Raw genomic sequence first — 15,373 nt, 5'->3', positions numbered from 1 at the left:
TTTCTAATAGGAAATACTTCATGATTTAACGGATTAGTGTAAATCCAAAATTTGAATTAGTGGAACTTCCAATGCGGACACTAAATACCATGCGGGAATCGAAAAAAACTAATTGGTCTTCCTTAGGTGATGTACTTTTAGTACAAGAATGGGGATCTAAGTGTCATTTTGTTTTTAGGAGGGTCACAAGAAAACAAGAATCTTGACTAATCAATAAGGACCACAATTACTCTTTTAGAAAAGCCAACCCACTTTTCAGTTTTTCATTTGAAGAGATACTTAATCAGTACTTATAATTATAATGTTCATTTCTAATGTGTCTCAGTCAGTCACAAGGTCACGTTGGGCCACAAATTAACCACCATTAAAAGAGGCTGAGCTATATTATTAAATTATGCTGTTAAAACATGCATGATTCTTTTCGCTAGTTTTTGCTTGTGCAATATGTATTTTGCGCTTTCCTTAAAAAAACATTAACTAAATTTTAATTTTAGTAAATTACAGTTATTAATGGTAGTTAATTACATTAACTAATGGTTGATTCTTTCCTAATTTTTTAAAGCGGGCGAGTAAAAGAAATTTTTTTAATTATACCGACAAGTAAAAAAGAACAGATGAAATAATAGAAACATGAAAGTTCTTATAGTGCGGCAAATGAACGAAAGAAATATAATCATATTTTTTTCCCCATGAATTTTCAGTCATATACTAAGTTAGTAGTTTAAAAATCTGTTCGTTAAGTAATTATCCTTAAATAGATAAGCTATTATATTGCGTATTTGAAATAGTCAAGCTTAGTCAATCCCGACTGGGTGATTAGTTCGATTGAGCTTACTTAGTACTGCAAACAAACCCACTTTAAAAAAATCTTTTTGACTTGCTAAATGGAAATCAATCTAACTAAGAACAAGGTATTGTTTAGCCAAACTCAACTCATTTGTTAATTTTTTAATAGAAGATAAAAGGTCCAAATATGGTTCCTTGACCATATGAAATTTTTTAGTAGAAAAATGTTCAAAATACTAAAGTATTTTATTTGTCTTACATTTATTCTCCGTTTACCTTTTGATCCATGAGAGCTACGTATTGTAAATTTCGTCTTATATTTGCCCCTTCCTCTAACGATTCTCAAACTTGATTTTAAGATTTTTCAATATAGAATTATGTAGAGTAACAAAAGGTATTTTTCCTTAGGCGACGGATAGGACCTAATTTTCAAGTCTTGAGACATGACTTCAACCTCTTAGTTCTTGAGAATCTTATATTTCAATAAAAGTGGAACTGATATGGATTATTCAAAAATCAAGGTTGCTTTGTTTATAAAAAGAATATAGTAATGAAACTTTTACGAAATAATAAGTCGGGGGAGAGTAAAAATATTAAGTCAAACTTTATGTGGAACACAAACAAAATCAAAACAGCTCAAAAAGTAGACTTAAAAGTGAGTCATGTCTTATTTAATCATCTCTCCTTAGTTCTTCATCGATCCATTTTTACCTCTCTTTAGACCTATCACTACCAGCCCCTCGTACCTCCACACTAAGGAGTCGTTTGGTTGGAGGTATAAGAATAACACTGAATATGGTGTATTAGTAATGCTGATATTAGTAATGTTGGGACTAGTTATGCTGAGATTATTTATTATCCATTGTTTAGTTTGGTGTATTAAAATATTGCATAATTTCTAAAAAGATTAGTTGTTTATAGAAATACCCTCCAAAATATGGCGGGAAGTATTTGGAATAGGTTTTGAGGGGCAAGTATGTCTTTAATCATTTTTATGTATGTATTAAAAATTGTATAACGAATATAAGTATTAGTTATGCATAGGTTGAAAAAATATACCAAACAAGATATCAGTAATACACAAAGGTAATATTTGTATTATTTTTTCTAATACCTCCTACCAAACGATTTTTAAGTAATGCACAAAACTAATACTTGTATTATTTTTTCTAATAAACTTCTGCCAAACGACTCGTAAGATATTTATGCTCCCTCTTCTTCAGATGTCTGAATCATGTACTTAGACCTATCACTTACTCTGGATAACAAGGAGAGTAAAAATAATAAGTAAAGAGTAAAATTAATAAGTCAAACTTTGTGTGAAACATAAACAAAATCAAAACAACTCAAAAAGTAGTAAAACTTCAAATGGTACAAGCAACTCACTAAACACCAACCCTAATTAACTATATCAATCTCTTACCATCCCCGCTTTTTATCCCCACAAACAGTCCAAAAAAGCACCGTCACCGTTAGTGAAAATGTTGACAACTTTTCTTACATTAAATCAAGCGGTGAGGACTCTTAGATCAAACGGTGTTATCTAGTACAGGGTATTTCTGTTTGTGACCACCAAACACCAAATACACACAAATTCTCCCATATATTTGTGTTCCCCTTTTTTTCCTCTCTTTGTAGTCTTGACTTGAGTTCTTTTTCACTTCATTCCTATGTAATTGCTCTGCGTGTGTGTGTAAATTCTTCAAACCAAAAGTGAAAAATCAATTACTAGTAGAAAGTGAAGATATGAGGATGGTAAGGGCTATTGATTCTTCAGAGTGTCCAAATATTTATGGGTTTCTAGTTGTTGAAGCTTATCCTAAAAGGTACTCTTCTAAGATCCCTTCTGATTTAGTCCTTTTCTTGGGCCTTGGCTTCATTGATTGGTAATACATTCTCCCCTTTTCTAGTCCCATATCAATTTTCTTGATTTTAACACAATCAAAAATAGATATAGTTCTGTTATTAGATGCAAAAAGATACAGTTTTTAAGTAGGTTTTGAGGAGAAATAAAGACTATGGGGTTTCCAAGATTTCATTTTTATAGCTTTTCTTTGGAGTTTTATAGCTGTTGCTGAATATTTTGACTATTTTCCTATTTGGGGTTTTGAGGGTTTGTAGTTATGTGATGAAATAAGTAAAAGGGATTTGATGGTGGTGTGAATGTTGTGGTTGGTTCTATCAATATGGATGTGTTGTTTGTAAAGAACAATTCTTTGTCAAAAAAGTTCATTTGGGTACTTAAATATTGGAGCTAGCATTAGCAATAGAGTCCCTTTTTTTAAGGGGATAAATTTGTGAAATGGTAGATACTCTTCTTAAAACATTGTCAATGGAGAATAATCATCACCCTTCAACCCTTTTGTCAATGGATTCAAGTGCTTCTTCTTCACATGATGAATTAGACCTCGAGATGAATCGCCAAGTTGTTATTACTCGTCCACCTGACATCAATCTGCCCTTATCGGCTGAGCGTAGCTCGCCTCCTCAGCCATGGAACTCGGAACATTGTGATATTCTTGATGTTGGGCTTGGTACCCAGATCTATGAACCTGAAACTTTTCTTAGTGTGCCTAAAGTTGGGAGGAAATGTGTGAAACGTGTAGATAGCATCTGGGGCGCTTGGTTTTTCTTTAGCTTTTACTTTAAGCCTGTTTTAAATGAGAAATCTAAGCCAAAGATGGTCCGAGATAGTAATGGGGTTTCCGGGTTTGATAAATCTGATCTACAGCTCGACGTTTTCATGGTTCAGCATGATATGGAGAATATGTACATGTGGGTATTCAAGGATAGGCCCGAGAATGCATTGGGTAAGATGCAGCTACGGAGTTACATGAATGGTCATTCTCGACAAGGTGAACGTCCGTTTCCCTTTAGCGCTGACAGGGGTTTCATTCGATCCCATAGGATGCAAAGGAAGCATTATAGAGGCCTATCAAATCCTCAGTGTGTTCATGGGATCGAGGTTGTTCCGTCTCCCAATCTCATGGTTCTTGATGAAGAGGAGCGCAAAAGATGGAAGGAACTCACAGGTAGGGACGTCAACTTCACTATTCCACCGGAAGCTAGTGACTTTAGTTCGTGGAGAAACCTACCCAACACTGAATTTGAGCTTGAGAGGCCAGCTCCACCAATAAAGAGTAAGAAACTGCTTAATGGTTCCGGACTTAATTTGTCAACTCAGCCATCCAATCATAGCAACGGAGACGCAATGGATCTACTACTACCTGTCAATGGCAAAAGGAAAAAGGACTTCTTCTCGAATGGAAATGAAGAAGAGTGTTATCTGCCAGTAAATCCTCCTACTTCCTATCAAATTCCAGACCTGGAAATTCACCCAAATGAACCATATTGGTTAAATGAATTTAGTGGGGTGATGAGGGATGTTTATGGGCCCGTAACAGCTGCAAAATCCATCTACGAAGACGATGAAGGTTATTTGATCATAATCAGTTTGCCTTTTGTAGATCTTCAAAGGGTGAAAGTTTCGTGGAGGAACACGCTCACACATGGGATAATCAAGGTGTCTTGTTTGAGCACATCTCGGATCTCGTTCATCAAGAGACAGAACAGGACTTTCAAGCTTGAAGCGTCGTCCTCAGAACATTGCCCTGCGGGGGAGTTTGTCAGAGAGATCCCTCTTTCAACCAGAATTCCTGAAGATGCTAAAATAGAAGCGTACTACGATGGATCAGGAACGGTGCTTGAGATATTGGTGCCAAAAGTTCGCGAGGGGCCTGAAGAAGAACATGAAGTTCGGGTATGTCTCCGTCCTCACCTTGTGGGAAATGACCTCATGTTGACCTAGACGCTTACTCGGAGATATGCATGTGTGGTTGTTAGGGCTGGTGCTTCATTGAACACTGACTTATTATTATCTATAGTGTGGTTTTATGGAACTGATTATGATCTTGTGTTCCATTTTCACACACTAAATGTTGTGTTTGGTAGTCTTTTTCTAGCTAGTTTTTGTTGTAACAGTGTTTGCTATGAAATTTCACTCCTTGGTTTATTAGCATAGTAATTTATGTTGTGTTATCTATTAAAATTCATAGCTTCTAGCATAGTAATTCGATTGGATAACAAAAAAGTACTCCCTTTGTTTCAAAAAGATTGGCACTTTTCAATATTTCCTTAATAAGAAATATTTATAGCCACACAAATGCTATGGTAGGTTTCAGAGCACAAGTTTCAAAAGTTTTACAGCCACACAAATGCTATGGCATACTTAAGATTACATATCTCGAAAGTCTTCTCTTCTTTATTAAAGTCTATGCCAAATCAAAATAAGATAATCTTTGGTTTTATAGCTTCTTTTTATTACTTGCTTGCTTCTCTTTCTGAAGAATGTACAATGCTGCATTGTAGAATGGATTTTGGGAGTGAAGAAATTATTTTATATATGTAAATCTGTTGTGTTGTGAGTTTTTCCAAATAAAATTGAGGCCACAGAAATAGAGAGGTATATAAGGCAGCCACACTTAAGGCATACGTATCCAACCTGTTAGCTATTGATCTTTTCATTCCCTTGCCCCTTATCTTCAGTGTAATGTGTCTCATCCTTGGCATCAACTTATCTTGGATAGCTCGTAAGCTTTTAGATGAGGAATTTTGGACTTATTTTCCTTTTGTATGGATGATCAAGAAGGCATCTTCCCCTAAGCCAAACATGACTTTAGAAAAAGATTTGAGACAGGCTGATGTTGTGTATGGTTTTTGAAGAAAAGGAAGGTAACATAATCACCATGATATGACTAGCGGTCAATGAAATGAGATAAAACTCCTGAGAAATTGGTGTTCAAATCTCAACAGAGATTTAAAAAATTGCTAGGTGCTTTCTTCTCATTTGTCTAAGTCGTGTTATGGGTAAGGTTATATCCGATACATGTACTCGGAGGCGGACCTATGCTATATAGTGAGGGGTTACCGGCACCCATAAAGTTCGACAAAAATTTTATGTATACATGTAAAATGTTTTATAGAAAATAGTGATATATTAGTAGTGGGCGCCTTATATATATATATATATATATATATATATATATATATATATATATATATATATATATATATATATATATATATATGCAGATTTTGGTTGAATTCACAAGTGCACTCCCGACCTTCAAATTTTGCGTCCGCCTATGATGTACTCGTGAAAAGAAGCAGAATCCCTAAGGAATAATCGAGATGAGCGCAATTATCAAAAACTTTTTTATTTTTTTTTTATTTTATAATAGAAGAAGGAAAGTGATAAGGTTGTTAAGTTGAGGTAGGATTTGAGAGTGGTTGTTGGATAGGTGATATGGTCTTGTTCATATAACTTAAATGAACCCCACTTGGATGCTTTTGAGGACTTTTGTTGTGTGTTAAGGACCCCAATTCCACATCATGAGAGCCTGTCTATATTGTGCCATATAAAAATATTGAATAGGTGTAGTATGTGGTGACTTAATTAGTTAATTTATAGAAGCTGTTTTTCAAAACTTAATCCTGTCTTTTCTTGCAAGTTGCTGTTGGCAAGTACGAGATTTTAATTGTCGTGGTCAAGGTTAGCAAGTGCTTAATCCCGATTTTTGTTTCATATTTTTTCAAATAAAATCGATGTCATATACGAGTAAACTATATGGCACCCACACGAATTCTATTATTGAGAGCCAAAGGCACCCATCCAACTACAGTAGCTATTGATTTTTCTTCCCTCTCATTGTCTCTAATTGTAGTGTAATTTTCTTTGCCTTCAACTTGTCTTGGTTTTGCTTTGCCCAAGAAGACAATTTTCAGTAAACGACGTCAACTCTCAACCACACGAAATGCCCCAAGCCAAAGCATGCTTGTGATAAAGAGAGTTACTATATGGTCGAGGATAGGAAAATAATGATTTGGTAATAGAAGATTGATTGGATTGGCAATATGGCTCCGTTATGGAAATTACTAGAGGATGGACATATCTTTTATTTTTAGGGACCACAAGTCCACAGCATGAGAGCCAATAACTTTGTGCCACGTATAGATTTGACCTGATTACCTAGTATTCGCTCAAAACTTATTTAGGACTATCTTATTAGATCTCTTCATGGGAAGAGTTGAAGAGGATTACAAACTTTTTTTTTCTTAATTATTGTGGGATCCCCTTAGAGGATTTTCTTTTCAAGATGGATTTCTTCCTCTTTTAATATAATTTCATTTTACAACATTTTGCATGTTACAAGGAGTTGACAGCAGTTACATGCTATTTCTCTGCTTGTTCCCAAGTGTCATGACTCATGAGGTGGAGAAGGTTAAGATACTAGTAATTAACGATTACTGATATCATAGATGTGTAGAGACCTTCAACAGAAATTGGCCTTTCAGATCTGGAAATATTGTTTGGCAAATCTGACCCCTCTTAGTTAGTACCTCCTTGACCCAAATGTATCATTATCTTTGGAGTATCCTCATATTAAACAAATCGCAAACCACCCTAGTCGAAATCCGCTTGATTAGGCTTAAGATTAACAAACAAAAAAAATACGCATTCTTCACACTTCGGCGAACTCAAATTTAGTTAATATCCGTTTGACTTCCTACTGGCCATTTGGCAAGAAAAACATCTCCAGCCTAGAAACCATGGGTAAACCTTTTCACTCAACAATATGTCGACCTCAAAAGGAAGAGCAACTTTTAATAAAAACCGAGAAATAAAAGATAGGTAGTACTTGATTGCAGAATGAAAATAATATAATCCATCTACTAGGCAAAAATCATTAGGCACACAGATCTCTGAAATAAAATTGCAAGTCTCTAACAAGAAATAAAAAACAATAGAGGAGCACCAACTTAGTCCACCTCCTCAATCTTAGGACCAGCACCACCACCACTAGGAGCAGGACCCTCATCATCCATGGCACCACCCATGTCTCCACCTGCGCCCTGGTACATTTTTGCAATGATTGGGTTGCAGAGGCCCTCTAGTTCCTTCATTTTGTCTTCAAATTCATCAGCCTCGGCAAGCTGGTTGCCATCAAGCCATTGGATGGCTTCCTCAATGGCATCCTCAATCTTCTTCTTGTCTTCAGCAGACAGTTTGGATGCAATCTTCTCATCTTTCACAGTGTTCCTCATATTGTATGAATAGTTCTCCAAAGCATTCTTCGCCTCGACCTTCTTCTTGTGCTCTTCATCCTCAGATTTGTACTTCTCTGCTTCCTGAACCATCTTCTCAATCTCCTCCTTTGAGAGTCTGCCCTTGTCATTGGTGATGGTAATCTTGTTCTTCTGCCCTGTGGTCTTGTCCTCAGCAGAGACATTCAAGATACCATTGGCGTCAATGTCAAAGCACACTGTGATTTGAGGAACTCCCCTAGGGGCAGGAGGGATGCCAGAGAGCTCAAATTTGCCAAGCAAGTTGTTGTCCCTGGTCCTCGTTCTCTCACCTTCATAGACTTGAATCAACACACCAGGCTGGTTGTCAGAGTAGGTTGAGAAGACCTGCTCTTTCTTGGTTGGGATAGTGGTGTTTCTGGGAATCAACACAGTCATGACACCACCAGCAGTTTCCAGACCAAGGGAAAGAGGGGTAACATCCAACAACAAAAGGTCCTGCACCTTCTCATTACCCTCACCACTCAAAATTGCAGCTTGCACTGCTGCACCATAAGCAACAGCCTCATCAGGGTTAATGCTCTTGCAGAGCTCCTTCCCATTGAAAAAGTCCTGTAAAAGCTGTTGCACCTTTGGGATTCTAGTGGAGCCACCAACAAGAACAACATCATGAACTGTGCTCTTGTCCATCTTAGCGTCCCTCAAACACTTTTCAACTGGTTCCATACATTTTCTAAACAGATCCATGTTAAGCTCTTCAAATCTAGCGCGTGTGATGGTGGAATAGAAGTCAATACCCTCGTACAGAGAGTCAATTTCAATGGTGGTCTGAGCAGTGGAGGAAAGAGTTCTCTTTGCCCTCTCACATGCAGTTCTCAACCTTCTGAGTGCCCTAGGATTACCGGTGATATCCTTTTTGCTCTTCCTCTTGAATTCCTGAACGAAATGGTTAACCAACCTATTGTCGAAGTCCTCACCTCCAAGATGGGTGTCTCCAGCGGTAGCTTTCACCTCAAAGATACCTTCCTCAATTGTGAGAAGAGAGACATCAAATGTACCACCACCAAGATCAAAGATAAGCACATTCTTCTCACCAACACTTGTTGCCTTCTTATCAAGACCATAAGCAATGGCAGCTGCTGTAGGTTCATTAATAATACGCATCACATTCAGGCCTGAAATAACACCAGCATCCTTGGTGGCCTGACGCTGAGAGTCATTGAAGTAGGCTGGAACAGTAACCACAGCATTCTTAACAGTTGTGCCAAGGAACGCTTCAGCAATCTCTTTCATCTTTATGAGCACCATAGATGAGATCTCCTCGGCAGCAAACTGTTTCTCCTCACCCTTGTAGTTGACAACAATCATGGGTTTATCACCAGCACCAGGAATGACCTTGAATGGCCACAACTTCATGTCACTCTGCACAGAGGCATCACTAAATCTCCTACCGATCAACCTTTTAGCATCTGCATGGTGCAAAAATTCAGGTTAACATTTAAAGCATGTGAATTTCAAGAAGCTGAAACAAACTAGATAATCTTAATTGCCAGTGTGCGGTCACTCCAAAACAGCCATAAACAAACTTCCAAGAATATCCACATGACAGTGACACATTAACATGCTTATGATCAAACCAAAATTGTGTATGTTCTTCATAACACTATCATCGCTCAATAGGAGTTTTATCTGTCTGCTCCTCGGTAATCCTATATAAGCAAGTCAGCAACACTACAGATGAAGAGAATGCAGTAAGCCTATATTGAGCATACACATTAAGTTACAATGATTGTTTCAATAACATAAAGTAGGGGGCCCTCCAGTGCTGTAACTGCCAAATCTATCACTACAAAATACCTGAGTTTCCCCTAACATCCTATTATTTAGTGGTTGAAGATTCAATTACCTAAGATTAACCTTCCTAGCCAAACAAAGAAAAAAAATGAACACAGATTATCACTTGCACTTGCCACTATTCCTCCGAAGAAACTTCTCAAAGATCAACTAAATCTTCAACTTAAAGAATTCCAGTCAATCAAAGATGACAAGCTAATCACATATCCTAATTTAAATCTCAACTAGCTTTGCCGATTTAATAACATGACAATGAACTCAGAGGTTCCCCCCAATATACCAACTTTTTAGTGCGCATGTCCAAGTTAGTTAATAATTTTAAAAAGGATTTGTTTTTAGCCGTTCAAATAACACAAGCACTGCCATTTATCAAATAAAAATTCATAATAAATGATCTAACAAAGTAGTCCAATGTATACATCCAGCGTTACAACTAATCTAGCTCAACCAATCACAGTACTGAGCTGAATTAGCAACAGATTAACAGATCTAAATCAAAAATAATTTTTTTCGGTTGTTCTGCCAACTAAAGCACTTCAAATAAACAGATCTATATTAAAAGTCAGACAGTAACATCGCGGATCTATCAAGCACAATAAAAATCATTAAATAAAGCACAACGCATGTTACATATGAAAAATCTGATATTGAAACAGCAAAGAAAAGAGATCTTACCGAAGACAGTATTGGTAGGGTTCATAGCGACTTGATTTTTGGCAGCATCACCAATGAGACGCTCAGAATCAGTGAAACCAACGTAGGACGGCGTCGTTCTGTTACCTTGATCATTGGCAATGATTTCAACACGGTCGTGTTGCCACACGCCGACGCATGAGTATGTAGTGCCGAGATCGATTCCGATCGCCGGTCCTTCTCCTTTTCCGGCCATGGATTTTCCCCTCCTTTTGTTTAGTGTTGGCTAGTTTAGGGGAGAGCTGAGAGAATGGTTCGGAGAACTAGGGTTTTTGAGAGAGGAAGTACGGAGTAAAGAGGAAGGATTTATAGTGGGAGCTGACAGTTGTTCGTTTTTCTAGAATGTTCGATAACCCTAATTAGTATGTCGACAACCGTTAGATCTCTGAAGTTTGTTACGGTGCATGTTTTTCTTTTCTTTTTTTCTTTTTGGTTTAAGAAAATTACTTTTATTTTTCCTATTACTATTATACATGGGACAGGGAAAAGGGAAATGGTATGGAAGAAGAAAAGGCGAGAAGATATTCCATTTTACGAATTAAAAAAATTATGACTTAAACTCCAAATCAAATAAATTTAGATTGGTTTGATTTCTAAAAGCTTAATTTTCAAAATTATTTTTAATATTTTGCCTTTTTGTTTTGAAGGTATAAGTTGGATTTATTCGAATATTTTTCAATTAATGTGTTCGTGTCAAATTATTTTAATAATTTATTTTCCACCATAATCATCTCTTAAATTGACAATTGTAAGCTCAAATACAAATCATTGATATAAAGAAAAGGTATTATAAGAAGAAACAGAAAAAGGTAATATATAATTAGAGATATAAAGTATTAAATGTCCGTCAAAAAATATGTCATTCAATTTATTTATAAGTGGGAACTAACAAGTCACTGATAAACAAGTACTATATGTCTATTCTTTCTACTAACATGTGTTAGAGGATATTAATTTATATTTCTAGTATTTCTATTAATATGTAATAAGAGAGGATCGCTCGAGTGATTAACGACCTCCACCTTTAACTCTAAAATTAGGATTTTGAGTTATCAACAACGACAACAATAAACCAGTAAAATCCACTAATGGGTTTGAGGAAGGTAGTGTGTACGCAGACCTTACCCCTACCCCGAAGGAATAGAGAGGCTGTTTCCGAAAGACCCTCGGCTCAAAAAAATAAAAAGACAAAAGGACAAAAAGGAGACAATATTAATATCACAACAGCAATCATAGGAAAAATAGGAACACCATGAAATCCAGAAGAAAGATGCAAAACAAAGGGAGATAATATTAGTAAATATTAGTATCACCACAACAATCATAAGAAAAATAGGAACACCATGAAATCTAGAAGAAAGATGCAAAGCAAAAACGATAGCTAGTAAATAGGACATGCACTAAAAAGCGAAATAGTAAGACACAACATTGCCACTAGCTATCTTAGACAAAAACTCTACATGGCTAGTCCCACAATGGTACGAAGTAAGGCACGACTCGACTACCTCCTAACCTACAACCCTAATACTCGACCTCCACATCTTCCTATCAAGTGTCAGATCCTCGGAAATCTGGAACCTCACCATATCCTGCCTGATCACCTCTCCCCAATACTTCTTAGGCCGCCCTCTACCTCTTCTCGTGCCCTCCATAACTAACCGCTCACACCTCCGTACCGGAGCATCTGGGCTTCTCCTCTGAACATGTCCGAACCATCTAAGCCTCGCTTCCCGCATCTTGTCATCAATGGGAGCCACATGGACCTTCTCCCGAATATCATCATTCCTAATCTTATCTATCCTAGTGTGCTCACACATCCACCGCAACATCCTCATTTCTGCTACTTCCATCTTCTGGATATGTGAGTTCTTAACGTGCCAACACTCAGCCTCATACATCATGGTTGGTCTAACCACTGCTTTATAGAATTTACCTTTGAGTATCGGTGGCACTCTCTTGTCACACAGGACTCCAGATGTTAACCTCCACTTCATCCATCCTATCCCAATACGGTGTGTGATATCCTCGTCGATCTCCCCTCCCCCCTGGATAACCGAACCAAGGTACTTGAAGCTGCCTCTACTCGGGATGACCTGCGAATCAAGCCTCACATCCACGCCCACTTCCCCTGGCTCAGCGCTGAACTTACACTCCAGGTATTCCGTCTTCGTCCTGCTTAGCTTGAAACCCTTAGACTTAAGAGCCTGTCTCCAAACCTCCAGACTCTCGTTAACACCGGCTCACGACTCATCAATAGAACTATGTCATCGACGAATAGCATGCACCATGGCACATCCCCTTGAATATGGTGTGTTAACGCGTCCATCACCGGGGCGAATAAGAACGGACTGAGCGCAGAACCTTAGTGTAACCCCATTACAACCGGAAAATACTCAGAGTCGCCTCCTACTGTCCTAACCCGAGTCTTAGCCCCATCATGCATGTCCTTAATCGTCATAATGTAGAGAACCGACACACCTTTTGCCTCCAGGCATCTCTAGAGAACTTCTCTAGGAACCTTGTCATACACTTTCTCTAGGTCAATAAACACCATGTGCAGATCCTTCTTCCTCTCTCTGTACAGTTCGACCAACCTTCTAACAAGGTGTATAGTTTCTGTAGTCGAACGACCCGGCATGAATCCGAACTGGTTGTCGGATACAGACATTGTCATCCTCACCCTCGCTTCAACCACCCTCTCCTACACTTTCATGGTATGACTCATTAATTTGATACCCCTATAATTGTTACAACTCTCGATATCACCTTTGTTCTTATACAATGGAACCACCGTACTCCACCTCCACTCATCCGACATCCTCTTCGCCTTAAAAATAACATTAAACAACATAGTCAACCACTCCAAACCTGCTCTCCCCACACACTTCCAAAATTCCACCGAAATCTCGTCTGGCCCGGTCGCTCTGCCCCTACTCATTTTATGCATAGCTCCCACGACCTCCTCAACCTCGATACGCCTGCAGTACCCAAAGTCACAGTGACTCTCGGAATGCTCCAATTCGCCTAGCACAATATCCCGGTCCCCTTCTCCATTCAGAAGTTTATGAAAGTAAGTCTGTCACCTCCTCTTAATCTGGGCATCTTCAATCAATACTCTACCATCTTCGTCCTTGAGTTATCAAGGAAGTAAAATGAGGAGCTCTTGAGAAATATTAAAAAAACTTTATATAATTGACGTCGGCTAAATATTGAGAACATCCCATACTTACGGGGAAAGAAAACATGAAAAATAGCCTTTCATTGACAAGTAGGCGCACATATTCAACTGTCACCAGACGACTTTTCTAGTAGGCCGCTATTCGGTCCAATGAAAATTTTGGATACTTGTAAACGCATCTATATGACATGACTAACGCAACTTGGCCCATGTGATCTTTGGCCTATTCGGACATGTTTTTTTTTTTGGTTAAGTATTCTTTTCCAAGTTAAAGTGTTTGGTATTTTACAAAAGGAAAAAAAATATTTTTGCGTAGGAGAAAATATTATTTTTGAGAAGCAAAAAATATAATATTTTTTCAAAAGTATTTTTTTAAAAAAATATTTTTGAGAAAATACACTTAGAAGCACTTTTTAAAAGTTGGTCTATACATTAATTGTTGTTCAAAAGTGCTTTTTATATTAATTAACCAAACATAATTTTTTTCTTAGCAAAAATACTTTTTTAAAAACACTTTTGAGATAAACACTTTTCAAAATAAGCTGATATAAAAGTTTGGCCAAACAGGTTATTATACTTCAGGCTAATTTACATTAAGGGATCGTTTGGTATAGTGCATAAGAATAATAGTGAATAGAGTGTATTAGTAATGCTGGTATTAGTTATGGTTGCATAGTTATGTTGCATTAGTTATGCTGACATATTTCTTATCCATTGTTTGATTTGATGTATTAAAATATTGCACAATTTCTAAAAGAATTATTTGTTTACAAAAATACCTTCATAACCAGTCCATCACTTATCTTTTTAAAAGAAACATATGTCGAGGAATGTTTTAATATGAAAAAGGTTTTAAAATAATTATTTATAGAACTGAATATTTATTTATAAAAAAGAAAATATGATAAATATTTATTCTCTAATAGGGATATAATATTATTTTCCACTTTCTTGGATTATTAGGCAAAGAAAGTTTGAATTAAAAAAATAAAAGGAAAATAAATTGACTACAAGTGCATTACAGTATGTAGTAGTAGAGTACAAATTTATAAATTTACAATGAAGAAATTGGCAGAGTATAAATATAAATAGCGGGAGCAATTTTAGTATCAATTTTTACATCAAACTTGCATTAATATAATAGCATATTTTTTAATCAAGCATAAATTTTGAAGGGCGATATTGTCTTTAACTAAGTTAATGCATGCATTAAAACTCATTGCATTGTTAATACAATAGTTTCCTATGCATTAGTTATGCACAGGATAATAGCAAATAGAGTGTATAACTAATACTTAGGTTCAAAAGTATACCGAACAAGGTATTATTAATACACAAGGTTAATGCATGCATTATTTTATCTAATGCATCCTACCAAATGACCCCTACGTATTTCATAGAGAAATCTTATCGGACCTCTATGATTACTTAATATATATTTTTATCATAAAAATAAGATATTATATTCTTTTTTTATGATGGTTGTTTACCCGAAAAATGGATAACAATTAAATTTGTGCGTGGTTTTAAGGATACGTGAGATATAGCTTGGTACAAATAGAGAAAATATAAATATTAGTATCGAAATTAACTATAAACGAAATAAATGCAAACCGAATGAATCAATCGGCCTAGGCCCTCAAGTTTGATCACTCTCAAACTGAATGGAGGATAAACTAATACAAGAACAAAATGACTGAATATTGAAAACCAGAAGAAAGGCAGTATCTTGCTTTTTTATTCTATGAATGAATAATCCTCTACAAATGATCAAACCCC

At 36.7% G+C, this 15,373-nt stretch overlaps 2 protein-coding genes across 2 annotated transcripts; one reads left to right on the top strand and one right to left on the bottom strand.

Annotated features, from left to right (window-relative positions):
* The first annotated feature begins 2,352 nt into the window (after nt 1-2,352).
* On the top strand, nt 2,353-4,810 carry LOC104093631 (uncharacterized). The gene has a single exon (XM_009599402.4). It carries the CDS (start codon nt 3,089-3,091, stop codon nt 4,592-4,594), a length of 1,506 nt encoding a protein of 501 aa, XP_009597697.1. The 5' UTR covers nt 2,353-3,088; the 3' UTR covers nt 4,595-4,810.
* A 2,657-nt stretch (nt 4,811-7,467) lies between these two features.
* Nucleotides 7,468-10,714, bottom strand: LOC104093630 (heat shock cognate 70 kDa protein 2). Its single transcript, XM_009599400.4, has 2 exons — nt 10,399-10,714; nt 7,468-9,338 (listed from the first exon to the last, which is right to left on the bottom strand). Exons 1-2 carry the CDS (start codon nt 10,610-10,612, stop codon nt 7,606-7,608), a joined length of 1,947 nt encoding a protein of 648 aa, XP_009597695.1. The 5' UTR covers nt 10,613-10,714; the 3' UTR covers nt 7,468-7,605.
* Nucleotides 10,715-15,373: the final 4,659 nt, after the last annotated feature.

Source organism: Nicotiana tomentosiformis, chromosome 2 (genome assembly GCF_000390325.3).
Source record: "Nicotiana tomentosiformis chromosome 2, ASM39032v3, whole genome shotgun sequence".
In the NCBI taxonomy this organism is placed as follows: Eukaryota; Viridiplantae; Streptophyta; class Magnoliopsida; order Solanales; family Solanaceae; genus Nicotiana; species Nicotiana tomentosiformis.
This window is presented reverse-complemented; position numbering and strand designations above follow the sequence as displayed.